This window comes from Solanum pennellii, chromosome 7, assembly GCF_001406875.1.
Source record: "Solanum pennellii chromosome 7, SPENNV200".
In the NCBI taxonomy this organism is placed as follows: domain Eukaryota; kingdom Viridiplantae; phylum Streptophyta; class Magnoliopsida; order Solanales; family Solanaceae; genus Solanum; species Solanum pennellii.
In genome coordinates, this window is record NC_028643.1 from 3192538 (window position 1) to 3210878 (window position 18341).

The 18341-nt window shown below is 26.8% G+C and overlaps 1 protein-coding gene across 1 annotated transcript; it reads left to right on the forward strand.

Annotated features, from left to right (window-relative positions):
• The first annotated feature begins 13102 nt into the window (after positions 1-13102).
• Positions 13103-17399, forward strand: LOC107024297 (axial regulator YABBY 5-like). The gene is made up of 7 exons (XM_015225255.2): positions 13103-13281; positions 14575-14709; positions 15846-15972; positions 16111-16159; positions 16282-16357; positions 16649-16718; positions 17120-17399. The coding sequence occupies exons 1-7, from the start codon at positions 13207-13209 to the stop codon at positions 17134-17136; spliced, it is 549 nt and encodes a 182-aa protein (XP_015080741.1). The 5' UTR covers positions 13103-13206; the 3' UTR covers positions 17137-17399.
• Positions 17400-18341: the final 942 nt, after the last annotated feature.

Here is an 18341-nt window from a genome sequence, read left to right on the forward strand (position 1 = left end):
GGTAGGGGTGGGGGTGGGGGTGGGGTAGGAGATTGACTGATGAAAAAAGACTTATAATAATAGAGAATGGTGTGACTAGCAATCATTCCTTAAATAATTTCAGAAAGTAACATTTCATTTCATGTCAATTTAATTTATCTCTGCTTTTCATGAGCCACAAAAATCCAACCCCCACATATTATACACTCATTCTTGTATTCAAAATTTTAAATAAATAATATAATTATTTTCATTTATATTTGTATTACTATATATAACATACATTCACTGCTTATGTAAAGATTTAATGTAAATAAAGATTTTTTTCTAACTAGTCAAGTACTTCCGTTGAAAATTGAAATCTATTTGGTGTAATATATCACAAATATAGTAAATTATAGTTGAAATAAAATAATAAAGATGAATAAAGAAATTTTTAGATTGAGGCGCAAATATCTCGCTCTTTTTAAGGAGATTTAAGCTCATTGCGGCATAATCTACACCGATCTGACAAAATATCATTTTTGACTTGTCCTCTCCAGGATACAACAACCCAACAACGTCATACAACTCAAACAACTTTGAATTCATTGAAGAGTCCAAAGCTCCACAAAAAAGACCACCTTCTTTCACATAAATACCCTCTTTTGTATAGTAAATATAGTTGAAGAATTAGAATATTTTTCTATGTATCAACTCTCTCTTTCAGTATACTAATCTCAATATATACACAATACAATATTGCCCATCTTTTTCATTTTATAGTTTCTTGTATACCCCTTGTTGTTTCTACTTCTTCCCAACACAAAAAAGACCACATTATTTATAGGTGATAAATTCTTCCTTGCAATGAATAAAAGATTGTGGGTAGAAAATTTGTCAAGTGAATGGCCCAGATGTTACATAAGTTACAAAACATAAATATAGAATAATGAGTAAAATGAAGAGTTACGTCAGTGGTAACTTTAGTTATTAATAACTAACGACCACTTTCTTCCACTATTAACGAGAGTAAAGATCGCAAATATAATATCCACCAATAAACATAACATGATATATAATGTGATATATAATATCTTTTTATTAATATTAAAGTGTCACACCAACAAAATCTCTAACAAAGAGTGCATAGACATCGAGAAAAGATCACGTTTGTAATGTAACACTTAATTTTATACTCTATATAAGTGTTACATTACAAACATGTTTGTATCGCACATTCAAAGAAAAAAATAAGATAACTAGCTTGAAGTTTTGTGAAACTCAAAATAATATCTTGTATATAAGAATGGGAATTTAAAATTCATGAATAATTAGAGGACCAAAAATGCAATTATCCCTCTATAGAAACATGTACAAAATAGTGTCAGTATTTTGTGAATGTTTACGTACATGCATTGCAGCATATGGAATTGACAACTCGATAGTTGATTGTGTGAAAATGGCATATCAACATCTTCAATACTTTATATTAATTTTTTTACATAGCCCCTATATTAAAATAATAATCGATGACTATATTACTTTTATAAATTTTTTATTCATAAATAACTATTATATATATATATATATATATATATGCATATTTGACTATTGATCATAATTATTTTGATCGAATAGTTAAATACATTAAGATTCATCAATTTTTAATAGTTTTGATCAAAATTTTTTGATTTTTGCTTAGAGAGGCTACTCCGAATTGACAACTTTGGTGAAGTATGATGTCGAAATGTTAATAATTTATGAATGTTTCATAATATTACCAATGTATACATACATATGAAATTAGGGCTATTAAGATTTTTTGGTATGATGTGAAATTTTTAAGAATCGTGTTTGATCATGAATTTTTTTTTTACTTTTTTCCTATCGCCCCCCCTCCACTCTCTAAGTTTCATAGGGTTAACTTTTTAAAACTTAGCCAGTACTAGAATGTTGGTACTTATTGTCTTTTTGCTCTAATTTTTACATATACATAAATTGAATAATTTTATAAAAACAATAAATGTATTTATGCTTGTTTTTCATTCGTGATAACTAAAGTAATTGATAGTTTTGCTCATAACATTGATCATATGTTTATTTTATCTTCAATAAATTAATGTAATATGATAATTGATCAACTCTTACAACAATCTTTTATTGGTAAGGGTAATATATATGACAATCTTTATATGAGCCGGAAAGTTTTACATTGAATGGATCGAGTAAGTATTTGTAAGAATTTGAACCTGATTAAAAATAAAGCAGTATTTACCATTTCATTACGACAATACGCGAGTATCAACAACAAAAGCTTTATGTTTCTAGTGTGAAAAGGAAGCAATTGGTTTGATAATAACAAATTTCATTGAGTGTGGGGGAGGGGGAGTACTGAAATACTAGACAAATGGTAGTGCTTGAAATTAAATTACTTGTGGGGAAGAATAATGAAAGGAACTAGACAAAATGAATCCCTAACTTGGAGGGAAAAATATTCGATATTTAAATAGAAAAGTAACATATGACATAAATAAATAACTGTTTATTAAAAACACACGACTCTAATGTTAGAGTGTCCCTCTTGTACTCCTTTATATTTATGAATCAAACATTAGGAAATCCTAATATAATGCATTATGTGTAATAATTTATACATACAAGTTCTTCATTGCCACAATTAGTGGTTGAGAAGAAATTTTAACTTTGCAATTTGTATTGGCCAAAACTAGGTCAAGACACGTGGCATACGAAGGAATGGACTCTTGGTGATAGGGTTGCGGTGAAAGCGAAGATTCAAGCAGATCGATCTTTCTATAACGATGCAGGTCGTTACTGATATTGTCCGCTTTAGACATAGGCCCACACGGCTTTAATACGTGTTATTAATGAGTAACGTCTGCTTACTTATATACCCAATATCTCTTATGTGTTTTGCCGATATGAGATTTCTTATCTTAAGTTAAGATGTTACAGATACCCCCCTCTATGAACTCAACATATTCATACTTGTTTGCTTAACTAACAACTAAATATTCTTTATGTTTTTACTTGTTTCATTTGATTTTATTCGATAAATCGATAATATTCAAACTGCTAATAATCAAACCTATGTCAAAAGTAGTTGAACCATTACCGTGAAATACAATCTTGTAGCACGTATAAATAAAAGAACCTTGCAAATTAAAAGTTTTTTTAATTCCTATATACTACAAAAGTATATAAACTTAGCAACATATTTTATGCAATATAGTTTTCTCTAAGTATGAAAAATAAATAGCAATATTCAAAAAACAAACAAAAAAGAATGACTTTATTTATTACGATTTTGATTATAATTTTGTGTATTTCCTTGATACTGTAGTTTTTCATGATTTGAGGGTCATTATTAGCATTTCTTGAAAGTAGGATGATATGGACCTCTTTCAAATGTATTTCATCATCAAGAATATCGAGAAAACACTTCGGTGTTCTGAGTTGATCTTTTGGAAGAACTTCGTTAATCTCCTTGGCTTTGAAAAAGACAAAATTTATTGTATTAATCTCTTCGTGAATACTCAAAAGTTTATGAAATATTCGAGATGCCTTTTCAAGAAAATATGTACTTCTTTCATAGGCAAAAATTATAATTTACAATAGAGTAGCCTTCGAGAAATAAAATTTTAATGGACTTTCAGGCTTACAGATTATGAATTGAGCTTGTTTTGTCAAAGACAAACTTAAATCAAATAAAATTTACAAATATCCACTACTCTATTATGACCGTGAGTTGAGCTTGTCTTGTTGATGATTGATTTAAATCAAATAAAATTTATATGTCTACAAATATCTCGTACTTTATAATTTATCAGAATGTAAACTTGACAAAACTTAAAAACAAAAACTTAAAATATCCATTAAAATTTAAAATGGGGCTTCTTTGTTTGTAGTTTTATGCCTTTTATGAAAAACTATTTTGGATAGAGAATAAGAGATGTTGTCCTCTCTATATTGCCCCCATTGTTGATTTTTATTAATTGGTGTCATCAACATAGATATTGTTGTATTTTATGATGTTGATCTTTTTTGATGCTATCATAGTAATCGATTCGAATTTTTCGCTACGTGTATTTATGTTTGTCCACAATAATTATTTTTAGGTGATGAAAATAAACTAAAAAATAAAATAAAAGTAATTTTTATTGACAAATTCGAAGAATATAATTTTTATTGGACAACACATCGTTGCTTCGAGTTAATCTTCAGGAAGAACTCTATTAATCACTCTCTTTTTTCGAAGAACTATTTGATGTTGGATCTCTTAGCTTATGGATGCCTTCATCAACTGTGGAAACATACTTTACTTTTTCCCATTGCTATTTGGATCTTTCGAAAATTATGTAATACTCAGAGTACACTGTCTAAGTGTTACATGATTTTGAATTGTTTTTTGTGAATCATCAAGCGTATCAATTGCTCATGATTAACCTAACACACGTCATTTTGAATACGTGACGACTTTTGATCGATCCTTGTTTTGACTAGCTAGGATGGTCACATTATTTGAATACGTGACATCATCTTGTTGGTACTAAATTTGATCAGTACGCCAAGTCACTTTATAGACCTTAAATTTGAATTTAATAAAATAGACTTATTTAATTGTGTAGTTCAAAATTAATCATTCAACCCAAATAATGAGGTGTACAACATTACCCCATGTTTTAATTTATGTGACATGACTCAAATTTTGAGCGTTAAACAACTTAATTTTGACTGTAAATTTAAACATATCATCTTAATTTTTTATATAAACAAATTTTATATATTTGAAAACTATTTAAAAAGAAATTATATGTCACATGATTGACAATTCAAATCATGTATAAATAGATGGTGGTCAAAGAAAGATTTTATCTGTTTTCAAAATCTAAAAAAAATATTACATAAATTAAAACGAAATAATTAATATTCAAGGTTAATTTTTATTTTATGTATAGACCTATGAATCAAATTTTTAGATTCATGTGGACTTTAATCCATGTAAGATCTACCTTATGAGTACTATATGGTCCATAAATTAGATGGCATTTATGAATGAGAAAAAAACTTAATTGGTGTGTCTTTTTTTCTATGTATTTGCAAAACATAAAACAGAAACATCAATTTTATAGGTTTAAAGATATTGTCCATTCATTTGATTGCAATATCACAACATAATTATTTATAGCATTAACAGTTTTGATTGAATGGATAAAATCCATTCCATAATGAGAGGGGTGTGTCGGTTGATTCAGTTCAATTTTATTTATTATAAGTTAAATTTTTTATTTTGATTTTAAAATATTTTAAATTAAAAAGTTTTTTTTATCAGTTTTTGATTTTTAATATACTAAACTAATAATCAAATGAATAAGATACTCTTTTTTCTTTTAATCGTTTTTTGATTTATTGATTCTTAATTCTTAACGGTTCGCTTTTCGATTTAAGAAAATGCTTGTAAAATAAACGCGTCACTTCTCCAATAACTTGGCTTGATAGGACAACAATGTAATTTTAGAGAATGCTCATAATTAAAATAGAAATAATAGTAAATTACTATGCTCTTATTGAGTTACCAATTTTTTTCTACAATCACTGAATATTTTGAACCAATATCAATTTGTCAAAACAATTAGAGATAAGCGCGTCAAATGCACACCTAAACTAACCTTTTTTTTTATACCTAAACTATTGAAAATTTCAATTTTATACCTAGAGTATCACTTTTTAGTTTAAGAAACACATCTCTCTTTTTTATACCACTGTCATTATAATGTGTGTAATACACTCTCTCTCTCTTTTATTTTAAAGAATTTCCACATCACACTCCACATGGACAAAATCTTCAACCTTGATAATAAATAAATAAATTATTAGTACTAGTTAAAATTAAAAATTAAAAAACTACTATAAAAATAATATTTTCTTTATAAAATAAAATGTAAAATATATTTCTTACCCCACACCATTTTTAAAGTTTTTTATTTTGTTTAAATTTCTTTTATAAAAGTATTTCATTTTTTTACTTCCTCTCCTCCCCCTCATCAAATACTAATTTAGATATTATTTTATTTTCTTAAAAATAAAATCCTACCCATCCCACTTAACCCTCCACTTTCAATTTTTTTCCCAGTGTTTAGATATACATATCGAAAATATTTTTTACTTGCCGCGACAAGACTTTTTATACTTTAGTTGTTTATGTTATATTCAGTAAACTAGTAGAAACTTTTTCAAAAAATATATGTACGTGCATATCTAACATAAAATAAGAAAAACGTAAAAAAAATAAAAAAATTAGGAGTGAAAAATTAAATAGGATGAGGTAGATTTTTTAAAATAAAATAATATCAATTTCTATAGGGGGAGGGGGGAGGATGAAATATGAAATTTTTAAAAATATTTTATAAATGATTCTTTTTTTTAAAAAAAGGATGGAGTTGTCCCGGGGGAGGTGGGGCACGTGGAGGAGATGGTGGAGTGAGATAAGAAAAGATAATTTAACTTTTTATATGGATAGTAATATATTAATTTTTATCTAGATAAAATATATTATCTATATAGAATGCCATGTGTCAAAGTTTTTTCATATAAAAAGAGAGAAAGTTGTTTCTCAAACTAAAAAGTGATAGTTTAGGTATGAAACTCACACTTTCAATAGTTTAGGTATGAAACTAAAAAAAACTGAATAATTTAGATGTGTTTTTGAGTTTAAATAATTTTATCGGACATTTTGATTGAGTTGACTAAATTTGAGTCATATGTACAAGAAAATCGTATGAAAATTACTAAACTTAAATCACATGTGTTTGAATTTCTGTTATAATTTATTGATTTAATTAAAATTGGGGGAGATCTAAAGAATTTCACCCACAAAAATTATTTTAAAAACTATATGCATAAATTATTTTGAATATTGAATAATTGATAATTTTAATTAATACAGGGGAAAAGTTCAAATTTGTTCTTAAATTATCTCAGATTGTATAATTGTCTCTTCATCAAAGTTTTTTGTCCTTTCATAGTTATTGTTGGCAAATAATCGTTTATGTGAGAAATTATGTTAGACTTTACATATCCAAAATTTCAATAGAACAATAATAACATAATTAATGTAGTTTCATAATGTAAAATTCGAAGAGATTATAGTATTTCTATCTTATAGAAGTAGAGTGTAATTTTCAACAAATAATTTTTTAATAAAAAAGGTCCATATTTATCTTACAGGGGGTGAAAGACACAAATAAATAATTGTTATTGTTTTTATTTTCCGCGTGATGTTTGGAGTCAGAACTCGAACTCGAGATTTTTGATTAAGAATAGACCAGTCTCACTATTGCACCACAACTTTTGTTGATAGACACAAAGAATTGTAATTTAGTAATTCATTCTTCTCATATAGTATATCGCGTGTGTTGGTTTAAACATAAAGGGTTCATCTTATGGATAGTAGCTCCATCATCGGTCATGTCATTACTTAAATATCAAATTTTGGTGTCATAACGATTGTCTAAATCAATTTATTTACGCGTACATTAATTAATTCAAAAATATATGTGTTATTAATAATAAATAATTATGTATATCAAAGTTCAGACAAATAATAATAAATCACCATCCGTGCATCTTTTATGATTTTTCTTATTTCATACGGTAAATGTCTTTAATTAGATATATTCAAATTTCTTTCTTTTTCCCAAAATAAAAGAAGGAAGTGGATCAAATAGTGCCAAATAAGCATATTAATGGTGAAAAAGAGATGTCTATGGTGGTGACCGCCACGAACAGATATGGTGCAGTGGGAGAGACTAGTCCTTTCTTAATTAGAAATTTCAAATTCGAGCTCTAAATATAAAATAATTCTTGATAGAAAATATTTTTTCTTGAATAATTAACCCTGCACGATACGAATTTAAAATATTTAAAATCTAATATGAATACCGAATAACGAACGACAAAAAAAAGGGTAAGATGTGGAAATGTAGTGTATCTATCTATAGTTGAAGGGCCATTTATTATGGCTGAGACATGGAAAACGACTCACCCTAACTGCTATGTCCAACCCCAATTATATTACCAGCTTGGCACTCACCAAAGTAACATACCGATATTCGGTAATTTTATTAATAAAGATCTGATTAAATTTAAATTTGAACTAGAAAATTTCACGTAAAAGATAAATCACTTTAAAATGAAATTTTATAGTAAAAATGAGTACTTATCACAAAATAAAGTACTTCTATATTCCCTAAATTGTATCTGCGTAAACATGTTCACATTGTCGATTTCTCTCTATTTATCGTAAATACTTACACATGCATTAGAATCGTGCAATCAGTCATTAATGATTGCTTCATGATACTTACATTAAAATAGAATGTTTATATGTTATACATACTTGTGTGAGATTGATACGATTTTTTAAAATTCTACATAATAATACGAAATACTTTGTACACAAATCTGAACTTATGTATGAAATTACTCTAAGACATATACTTGACATGAATGGTACGGCATATATAGGCATTTTTTTCGATCAAATTACACATATAGCCATTAATAAAAATTGATTTTATTCGCTAATTAAATCTGTAAAAGATTATATATTATTTTATGTAAATAATGTATAGTTTATATGTATGTTATATATTAATATAAGAAAATATGTTTATTAGGCCCAATATTTACTGCAAAATGAAAATTCCATATAACAATGCTAATAATTTCAATTGTTAACTTTATTTGGTATTTAAAAAAAAAAATATAATGTCAACATTTTTATTTTCTTTAATATCTTTTTGTTGGGTCCCAAAATACATTTCCTATTTCATTCTGCTAGCAAATAGTTGTAATAAAAGATTCACAAAAGCTGCCAAATAGAAAGTACTGATTTAATTTGGAAATTATAATTATAATTTATCACTAATAAAAGTCCTCATAAATGGTTTTATTATTATTATTATTATTATTATTATTATTATTATTATTATTTCTACATTGATAACTTTTATTGAAGACAAAATTATTTGAATTTTATCTAAAGACTCATGCAATAAATCATGGAAATAACACTAATATTCTGTCTTTAGTACAATCAAATTAAAATTGAGAAATGAGAAGATAATACTAGTTTAACCATTAACTAAAATCATAAAGTTGAAAGCTGAATCGATAATCGTAATTTTCTTTATAAAATCACTTAAAACCAATGATCAAATAACCCAATATCAAAAAATTAATAATATTTTTTCTCAATTTGATTTATCGATTAAATCGATTTTTGCATGCTCCTAATCAAAACTTAATCCTAGCTCTTAACCCCAAATATTGCCGTTTGTCAAACTTTTCATTACCAAATTTTTAAAGTAGATTTTCTTCTCTAAAATGCATCTAATCTCCCATCCTCTCAAGTTATAAATAGCATAATAATACTATATGAAAAAAGATCAAGCTAAGAAAATCTCAAAACATAAAACGATCTTGGGGGTCGTTACATTGCACAAACATACATTTACAAGTAATTAAGTTAATTCACCAATAAGGTTCATGATAGAGTAGTGAGTACTCTTTTATCTTTAATCAAAAGGCCCGAGGACAAAGTCCTTCAGGTCGCCAGTTCGAGCCCCAGCAAAGCCACTGGAGGCATTACAAATCGACCGCGTCTCCAGGGCCCAGTGGAACTAACCGTGGTGCACCCGCCTTGAAACAGCGTTCGCAAAACGATATCTAAAAACCACGACAAAAAAAAAGGTTTCAGGTTTCAGTCTCTTTCAATACAAAATTATCTTTGTTATTGAATTCAAATTTAATCAAAACTCTAAAATAACTACCGAACATAAAAAAAAATACATGTATAACTTTCAAATCCAATTAGAAAGTTTAAAAAAAAAGTACATTTAAACCTCTCTCTTGTTGTTAATTAGCTGTCCTATATATATATATATATATATATATATATATATATATATAAATATATATAAAGCTAGTAATTAAGAGTATCAAGAAACTAAAACCAAAAAAATAAAAAGGAGTCAGAACAAAGAGAGATGCTTTAAGAATAAAGCACCAACAAAATTTAAACACTTTTTCCCCTATTAATTAGACCTCATGGAATATCTTATAGGTATACTGTTATATATTATACATAATATAAATTGTACACATATATATTTTAATAAATTAAACTTTTATACTTCGATAATGTAAATTATATTCGTAGTTATTACTTAGTATTCTCTTCGTCTATTTTTACTTGTATCATATTAATTTGTCACGCTTCATAAAAAGCAAAAAATAAAATGACATTTTTATTATATATTGAACAAATAAAAATAAATCTAAACAATAGTATTATAGGACTCGATGAATAATATAACAGGTTACTTATTATTACAAATACATATAAAAAGAAATAAAATATTAATAAGAAAAATATAGAAATAAAATTTATACTATATACTATAATAATTAGAGGTAAAAATATCGCCCCCCTAATCCGCTGTGTATTTGCAGAGATTGGTAAAAATCCTCNAACAATTAAAACATTTTAATTTCTGTTACTGTTTAATTGGGTACGGAGTTTTTAGAAAAAAAGAATATTTTTTTTTAATAATAGTGATAACGGAGTTTGCACACACTATGTATTTACTATCTTTACTATCACCAACAAGTACTAAGCAACTTTGATCGATGCGAAATTATCATCTAATTGTTTTTCTCTATAGGGATTTGAACTTGAACTTTCTAGTTTTAGTCCGACTCATTTATTTATCTTAAGAAGGGTAAAAATGAAATACTTTTGAGATCTGTTGTGATCATTTATTATTAGTGGCGGAGTCAGAATTTTAAATAAGGGGGTTCAAAATTCGTAAAAATAAACGCACGGAATAGTTGAAGAGGGTTCGACATCTACTGTATATACATAAAATTTTAATTTAACCATGTATAAATTGTATAATTTTTCGTCGAAAAAGGTTCGAATGAACCCGCTTGTACTAAGGTGGCTCCGCCTCTGCTTATCATGGAGACTTTAGGTCCCGTTTGGTCATAACTCATAAGTATGTTTGAGGAAAAAAAAAAGGAAAAAATTTGAAAATTAGTGTTCACATATAATTTGTTATTACTTGACAGATATATTTGACAAACATCTCAAGTTTAAGTTTCAAAGAAAAATATAATTTGGCTCAAATTTTAGTATTTGAAAATTTTAAAAATTACCTCAAACTTTATATTTTATAAAAACATCCATTATTTACAGTTTTGGATTAAATTTAATTTGTTGTACAAAATTTATATTGTTATATACATATTTTATATAATTTTTATCCGAACTTACTCTCCAAAGTCATTTCTAATTACAAGTAGTGATAGTAATTTTTCGTATACAAATCAATGGTATTTTTTCTTTTATTTACTTCCTTTTTTTTCAAATTTGTGCTATTTATGTTTATTTTCGTGGCTTTTTCATGCAACATTTTTATTATAAAATGATAATACAAATTTATGGGTGTATTTAATTTATAACTTATTATATTATTCTTAAAAGTCACACATTTCTCCTAAAATCAATAACCAAGTGCATAATGAAACTTTATCCAAAAATAATTTGTCAATTTTTTTTAAAAATTTATGACCAAACACTAGCTTAGAATTAAATTAAACTGTTTCTACCTATAAAATGTAATATTCCTTTTAAAATATACTAAAAAAGAATGTTTCACATCAATCGAGACAAAAATATAAAATTGTATTACTTAATTCCTCTGCTCCAATTTATTTTGTATTTTTTATATTTCGAGAGTAAAATATACTTTTTACTGACTGAGATTTTTTCATATGTGATTTGTCAATATGGCAACGCATAATATATATTTTCATAGGAAGTTTAATTATCTGTAATTTACATAAAGAATTATAAACGTTATATTTATAATATAAAAATTTGACTCTCGAAATTCAAACGGCGCTACGAATTCCTCCTCTTTCTTCTTGACTTATTCCCTTGTAGACTGTTAAGCTACTAGTATAATAGAGCCAAAAACTTTTGATCCCTCTTTCCCCCATGAAACCCTAATTAGCTTTTCTATATTACTGACACAAATTCTGAAAAGAGCCCACCTTAATATCCCTAGCTTAAATTCCTAAAAACCCACTTTTCTATGTACCATATATCCTCTATACATACACACTATATAATAGGCACTAAGTTGTATTCATTTACTAGTTATTTTTTCATACTATTTCCTATTGCCGTGGGCACTATTCATCATATGATCCCTAGCTATAGGTCTATTTTAATTTTTATAGGCACGAGGAAAGTGTCGGTGTAACTGGTAAAGTTATAATCACCAGATAATCATATCACGAATTGAAGTTGTGGAAAACAGTCTCCAGTAGAAGTAAAAATGTTGCTATGTGATCAATCATGAGTTTGAGTTGTGGAAAACAGTCTCTCGTAGAAATGTAAGGTAAAGTTATTGCCACGTGACATGAGTTCGAACGGTGAAAAATAGTCTCTTACAGCAACACAAAATAAAATCGCGTATAATAAATTTTTATTGTCCGATCCTTTTTCGAATCTCGCACAAGCTTAGTTTACCTGAATGCCCTACCTTATACCTAGTTTAAATTCCTAAAAACTCAGTTTTCTATGTACTATATATATATCCTCTATATATACACACACACTATATACTAGGCACTAAGTTGTATAAGTCTATACTATTTTCCTTTTTCTTTTCTTATTTTCCCTTTTATTATTAGTATCTCCTATTGCCCGTGGGCACTATTGATCATATGATACCTATAGCTAGTTCATTTTTATTTTGTAGATACTAAGGTGCATTCTTAGGTATATAATGTATAGGAGAAAGTGAGAAAAAAGAAAATTAAAAGGTAAGTTTATGTTTGTTTTTTTTGTTTGCTTTCTAAAGATAGATGTATTTTGTAGGGAATAGTAATATGTCTTTCTTTATATATACACAATTTTTACTGTTTTTGATACTACATTATATTAGAACCCCCCCCCCCAAACCCTTTTTTAAAAAAAGCAACCTATATTATAGAGAGAGAGAATAAATAAAAGTATTTTTTTCTCTCTTTATAGTGTCTCTAAAAAAAAAAGCTCTATATATTTGGTGTTGTTCCTTCTTTCATCTTGAATTAACCATTTCTTCTTCCTTTTTTTCTCTTCAAATAAACAAAAAAAATAAAATACATCAAAAAATGGCAAGTTGCATTGATGTTGCTTCTGATCAACTTTGCTATATCCCTTGCAACTTTTGCAATATTGTTCTTGCGGTATCTATCTATTTATCTATCTATCTATTCTCGTTTCGATCTTAAATTTTTTTTTTTTCTATCATTTGGAAAAATGAAATACGAATTCAGGATCTAGAGTCAGTTGATTTTTTAAATTAGTATGATCTAATAAGTATATGTAGTAGAAAGACGTGAGTTCAGTTGAATCTGCAGAACCTAATCTAAATTCGAGTTTTTTCTATACCTAAATTTTGGTTGTTTTTCTTTTTCTTCTTTTTTTGTGCTTGAACTATCTTTGTTAGCTTGATTTTGAGAATTCAAAGAGTTAGTTTAATTTGTGTGTTTTTTTAATATTATTGTTATATTTTACATATATATATACACACAAATCAAGTGATCTATATAGATTTTGGGGTTTTCTTTGTTTTTTTAATTTGCTTTGAGAAGTCAAGTCACAATCCATATAGAGACTTTTCTTTCTTTCTTTCTTCATTTTTTGATGTTTCATAGTCAAAGAAATAAGGAAAAAAGAAAAGTGCTATCATATCTCGAAACCTGAATCATGAACCCTGAACCCTGAACCTTTTAATTAGAACTATTTTCTTCTTTGTTCATTTTATGAGTTTTTTTTATGAATATTTGATGAAGACAAGTCCTTAATATTACTCATAAGAGATTTAATTTTTTTTAAAATTTTATATATATACCTTTCTCTTTTTTTCTAGCTCTGTGTTATATACCTTTCTCTTCTTTTTGTTTTACTGAAAAGATTGCACTAAGTGCAACCACCATATTGCTCTTCATGACTATGTTTTGATGAGCTTTTAATTTACCCTCATGTGTGCTTTTAAATAAATCATCAATCACAAAAAAAAAAAATTAAAAATATTTTTAGGGTTTTCTTTCCCAAAATTAGCTTTACTTTGAAATGTTATTGTATACACACACAATAAAAAAGGGTTTTGTAGGTAGAGATTTTCAAGATTTAGAAAACCCCTCTTAAGAAAAATTCATTTCTATCTCTCTATATATCGTGATTTAAAGATTTAAAATCGGTGAATTCTGTTTTCTAGATATGTTTATGTGTGCCTCAAATTTTGCACGCGCACACACACATGTATAATAACCAAGTGTACGTTTTTGTTATCTAGATAATATAGTCACATACTTCAGCAGAGTTAAACACGAAAGTTTTAATTCTATTGAAACTTGTTACAACTAGTCTATATTTACTACTACCTTCATATTTTTTTCAACAATTTTTTTTAGTAATTTCAAGATCTTAATATATTTTGTTAATTTTTATTTTTTTTTGTTAATTAATTTTTGTAGGTGAATGTTCCATGCAGTAGCCTATTTGATATTGTGACTGTTCGTTGTGGACATTGCACAAATTTATGGTCCGTTAATATGGCAGCTGCATTTCAGTCCTCTTCTTCTGCTTCGTGGCAAAATCATCACGTTCAGGTTCGGTCCAATCGAGAAAAAAAATTAAAAAAAACTAAAAAAAAAATTAAACTTTTTTTTAAAATTTTTTGCAGCTCAAATTGTGGGCGTTTTGTTTTTCTCTGTGTATCATAATTAATCATAGGTTTCTGAATTCTAGGGTTTTTTTTTTTTTTTTGTATTCTTTTGAGGGAATAAATATGTACAGACATATTAATACTCAGATTTGAAAAAATGAAAATTTTTAAGTATATATAGCCGCCATAAGTAAAAAAAAAAATAATTAAATTAAATATATACATATTTATTTTCTATTTGAGGCTTGCAGCTTTTATAAATCTAAGGTATTTTTCTAGGGTATACTTTTTTATACATATAGGAAGAACAATATTGCTATGATTTGATAGTTTGATTTTATTTTATTTTTTAAAAAAAAAAATTCTATCAGGTTTTGTCTTCTACTGTGGAAACAAAGCCTAAAAACTAGGAATTATTTTATTCATTTTATTTAATTTTATTTTGTATTTATAATCCCTAACTGATTCAGTCACTTCAATGCTGTTATGATCTATCTTCTCTTCTTTTTACATAAAACATCACTTCAAACTTTTTGGTCAAACCATAAAGAAAACCCTCTTAGACCTACCCACCCCCCTCCCCCACCCCACACATATTAGTGTCGGAGTTCCGACAGGGTATATAATATACGTAGATCTTATCAGTATCATTAACAAATAGACATGAAGTTGTTTTTGATAAATCGTCGACTAAAAACAAAAAATAGAAGCAAAAATACATTGGTTATGGAAACCTAAGCAAAAATAGGTAGTTGCATTACATTTTTCTTGTTTCTACTTTTATAAGAATTTGGATCTTGAAATAAATAAATCATGCTCTATATAATAGTTATTGATATTAATTTTGGTATTATATAAACTCATAAACATCGTGGATTTATAATCTCAAGATATCCTTATTTTGAACCATACGATTCTAAATGATACTCTGTTCGTTCAGTATTGATATTTTAATATATCAGATAAGTAAAAGTGGACAGAAAGCTAATACCAATCAATATAAATGTATAACTTGTATCAAACTATATTATATATCTCTTTATTTTAATACTTATGAAATTCATTTATTTATTTATTTAGGTTCCAAACTACACTGCTCCTGAGTATAGGATGGATTTTGGTTCATCAACCAAATGCAACATGAACAGGATGTCAATGAGAACTCCAATCACAAACAACGTTCACGAGGAGAGGATTGTCAATCGACGTAATTATATTTTCATATATATACATATATATAATTTTTTTTTAAAAATATACAACGTTCAACATAAAATATTACGTCACGTACCTCATATACTTTTATTTGGTTATTAATGTTTAGTGTGTTTTTCTTTTTTTTCAGCTCCCGAGAAGAGGCAGAGAGTACCTTCTGCATATAATCAGTTCATAAAGTATATATGTATCTTTATTAAAGTCTTTTCTTTTTTTTTCAGAAATAACCACTATTAATATTTATTTATTTATTTTTTTAAAAAAAATATTTTTTTTTGACACAAAATGCCTAAATGTGCAGAGAAGAAATTCAGAGGATTAAAGCTAATAATCCAGATATAAGTCACAGGGAAGCATTTAGTACTGCTGCCAAAAATGTAACTACTTTTTTCTTACATTCTTCAAACCCTTTTTTATTTTTTTCATTTTTATTTTCTCCACATATCTATAATTAGTTTTTTTATTGATAAAAATATTGAAAATATAAGGAATGTTTACATTATCAATATGTTTTAACATGTTATAGCAGGTAATCTGGACAATTTTTTAAGTTATTAATCTCGCTTTTTTTGTAAGGAATATTATCGATAGATATATTATACGTAATAGTGTAAAAAAATTATTTATTCTGTCGATCGATATATGATGTTTATCTTTGTGTGGTGTAGTGGGCACACTTCCCTCATATTCACTTTGGACTCATGTTGGAGAGCAACAATCAAGCCAAACTTGCTTGTGGTAATGTATTTATAACTCAAAAAAAAAATAAAAAAATAATATATATATATATATATATATTATTCTTATAATTCTATTTACTATCCCTTCATTCCCTCTTTTAATACTCACAAAACAACTACTAAGTAAAGTCTCACAAGTCATGTGATTTACGATAGGTGTGTACACATATTTTATTCGTATTTTTACAGAATAGAAAGCTGATTTTTGATAGACAAGATTATTGTGCCTTATATATCATTAGAGGCATTAAAAATAAAAAAAATCTTCCAAAAGCAACTTAGTATAAGTTGTAGTTTGTTGTGATGTCTGAAATTTATTGACTACTACTTTTTTTTTTTTAATGTTATTAAACTAATGTATATAAATAATATTCTTTAATTATTTACATTAATTTTCAGGGAGCAGAAAACTATAAGTTACTTTGCAAGACAAATAAAAGATCTTCATTTCATGAAGCTGTGTGTGAACTTGAAGACAAGAGTGTGACATTCAAGATGTTCTATGGAGTGTGGACATTATAAACTATATATTATAATTAAGTCTTTTTTTTTCTAATTAATTTGTTGTATTTCAACTTATATATTGTTGAAAAAACTAAGTTTCTTTAATTATTATTGTCTTCCTCTTATCAATTGTCTTTCTCTAATGAAAGAAAACTTTAGAGAGGTTTCTCCATCATGATCTTGTTCTTTAACTTAATACATATGAAATTAGTCTTTTGAATGCTATTATTTCTTTGGTTTAGCTCCCGTCTGACCATAAACTTTGAAGTTGAAACTTGAAATTTGAATTGGCGTTTGGACATGCATTTTACTTTAAAAAAATTTGAAGTTTCGTGACTGGAAGTCCCGAAAAGTAGCTCCTTGGAAATATTTGAAGACAAATTTCATGGCCGAAATAATATTAGAATTAAAACAAAATCTATGATCAAACACCAGTTTTTGATATTAATGCAAAATCTCACTTATTCATATTAAGTTAAATCTTTTTAAAAAAATTAAAACTAAAGATATCATAAATGAATTTAAAGCTAGCAACAAGTGGTAAGTTTGAAATTTGTAAATGTTAAAATATGAGAAATAATTGTCAACACAAATGCTGAAAATAATAATAAAGTTTGTAAGAAGAACTAATGAATGTGGTTGTTAATTTAAAACAATATATACATCTTTATAAATTTATCAAATCATTTCATTAGCAAATACCACTTGATTTAACAATTAAGAAAAAAGAATAACCGCGTTTACAAAATTCAAATCAGTCTACCATAATACAAGCATTACTGTCTCAATGGCTCGAACGTCTTGATTTTCAAATATTACATCCAAAAGTTCAATTATGTAACTATGCTATGTTAGATTTTGTGTTTGCAATTTGAAGTTAAAACATAAAAAAACTTACTATTTTTATTATAAGGCATAATACATAAATATGCCCTTTAACTTGACTTCAAATTACATTTACGCCTTTCAATTTTGAATATGCACAAGTAGACACTTAAACTTGTATGAAGTTGAACAAATAAACACACATGTCCTACATATCATTTTTTGTCCTACGTGGTTTGTGTCATGCAGGACTCACGTGTTTATTTATTTAAAAGTTGGATAGTTAAAGTGT